At 49.4% G+C, this 2131-nt stretch overlaps 1 protein-coding gene across 1 annotated transcript in view; it reads left to right on the forward strand.

The window, feature by feature from the left end:
* The window catches only part of SYNJ1 (synaptojanin 1), a 58307-nt gene that overhangs the window by 50884 nt on the left and 5292 nt on the right, over window positions 1-2131 (forward strand). Inside the window, exon 29 of the mRNA XM_015560263.1 lies at window positions 5-44. Within this exon, the coding sequence (XP_015415749.1) occupies window positions 5-44 (40 nt within the window). The remainder of the gene's footprint in view (window positions 1-4; window positions 45-2131) is intronic.

Here is a 2131-nt window from a genome sequence, read left to right on the forward strand (position 1 = left end):
GCAGGTCCTCCCACAGCCTGCCCTCCGAGCCCTCGGCGCAGCAGGTGAGTCCCGCGGCTCTGAGCGCGCAGCTCTCAGTGACAGACAGACGTCCGCTTCCCTGTCTCTTTCTTGTTAGTAGAAATAGCATCTTAAGGTATGACGTCAACCAGTGAGTCATTTGCCGTCTCAGATAGTCACGTGACAAAGGGATAGGTCAGGGTTTGCCCTTTTTTAGCCGGTTGCTTAGGCCAGCGTTTCTCAGAGAGTGAGCCACGGGGTGCTTGAGGGACTGCAGGTGGCTCGCTGGCTTTTAAAGCCTTCGTGACGGTCTTGGCGCGTCACGTCCTGCGGGCGGTCGATAGTCGGGTGATGGCAGCCGTGGGTTTTCCGTGTGGCTTTTCACCGCCAGCGGGTCAGTTGGGGCGCTCACTCCTAGAGGAGACAGTCGGCGCAGCCCCGACCGCGTGGGGGTTGCTGTCCCTGAGGAGACGGCTCCTGTCTGGCTGATGATTCTCAGCTGCAGGTCCTCCTCCTGCTGCTGCCCCGGGTGCCCTGCGGGGAGGCCCTGGTCCTCGGGCTGAGGCAGTCCTGTTGGCGTTTCGGTGGCGGGTGTGGCAGCAGGCCTGTCACCGAGGGAACACCATCCGACTGCCACCGCGTGGAGCCGCCCAGGAAGCAGTGCCCTGGCCTGGGGGCTGGCGGGTGCCTGAGAAGCGGTGCCCGCAGCCAGGCTGCCGTGTCCCTCGGTTACTGTCACGCAGGGGCAGTCGCGCGAGTTGAATGGTGTTTTTATCTGGGTGCTGTTTTACTTGGTTTCTGTTACATCTTTTCAGAAAAATTACTAAAATAGAATTTATATTTAGTAAGTACGTTTGTATCTGGCCTTACATTTTACTTTATCCTAAAGCTTTAACTGGGGAATACCATCAGGGCCAAAGAAATGTGTAAAGGTTTAAGTCTGCATTTAAACTTCGGAAGGTCTAGAGTACAGAAATAGGACATGCTGGCACTGTCCCTTAGGCACATGGGTGAGCTGTAGTTTGCGTTTATTTTTACAGGTGTCTGAGTGTGTCTACCTAGTTGACAGAAGTTAAGTTTATGCTTCTACATAGTGAAAAAAATATTAAAGTAAATGTGACTTAAAACTGTAACTATTGTTAGCAGTTAGCATTTACTCAGACTATGGGTCACATCTGTAAAAGCTGAAGGAGGACATATAGTCAAGAAAATAATCTGTTCGCTTAAGCTAATTAATGCCTAAAAGTAGGCTGTATCTTTTTGTTCAGAAAATGGAGGATCCTGAAGATGCTGTGTCCCCTGTTCCTCTCTCAGACTCAGTGGTCCTGAGTTTTTTCTCATTTTCTTGTGAGATGTACTGTTGTATTTTTTTTAATCTTTCCAACTCGTTGTCTCGGAGCTTTCTAGCATTGTTTTAGGACAGAAAGCGCACGTCCGTTCCAGGGTAAAGTGACTTCACTCCTAAAGGTCTGTGATGGGTAAGGCTCTTGGACAGCGTGAAAGTAGGTCCAGGGCTGCAGGTGCTGGGCTCCATGTTCACGCCCACAGGCGCCTGGGCACCTGACTGCGTGTCGGTGGCCTGTGGCGGGTAGAACTGGTCTCTCTCTGACCCGGTTTCGCTTAGTCGCAGAGCCTGACCACGCGTTGGTGAGGACTCACGGCTCCGGAAAACGCCCGCAGCAGACTGTCAGGGAAGAGTCCGTCTTAGCAGAAGGTCATCTTGTGACCAAAGAGCCGGAGGTTGGAGGTCATTTTCAGGGTCCTCTCCATTGTGCTGAGCTGGGTTTTCAGGGGCGTGGCCATGGTTCGTGGTTCATGGTTCGTGGCAGGCAGCGCGTGCTCTGTGGGGCCTGGGAGATTGTGTTCTGGAATCTTGTATTTGGTTCATCAAAACTACCAAAGATGTTTAAATTCTAAATGCTCTTTTTGCCTCAATCTTTGATGTCTAATTCCTGTGAACATTATATACACAGACACACTTTTGTTTTTAAGTTTCTGATAATGAATATGTTTTATTATGAATGAATTATATATATATATATATATATATATATATATATATTTTTAAATGTTTTTATTGATTTATAGAGAGAGCAGAGAGAGGGAGAGAGAGAAATATAGATGTCATAGA

This window comes from Myotis davidii, unplaced genomic scaffold (genome assembly GCF_000327345.1).
Source record: "Myotis davidii unplaced genomic scaffold, ASM32734v1 scaffold170, whole genome shotgun sequence".
NCBI lineage: Eukaryota > Metazoa > Chordata > Mammalia > Chiroptera > Vespertilionidae > Myotis > Myotis davidii.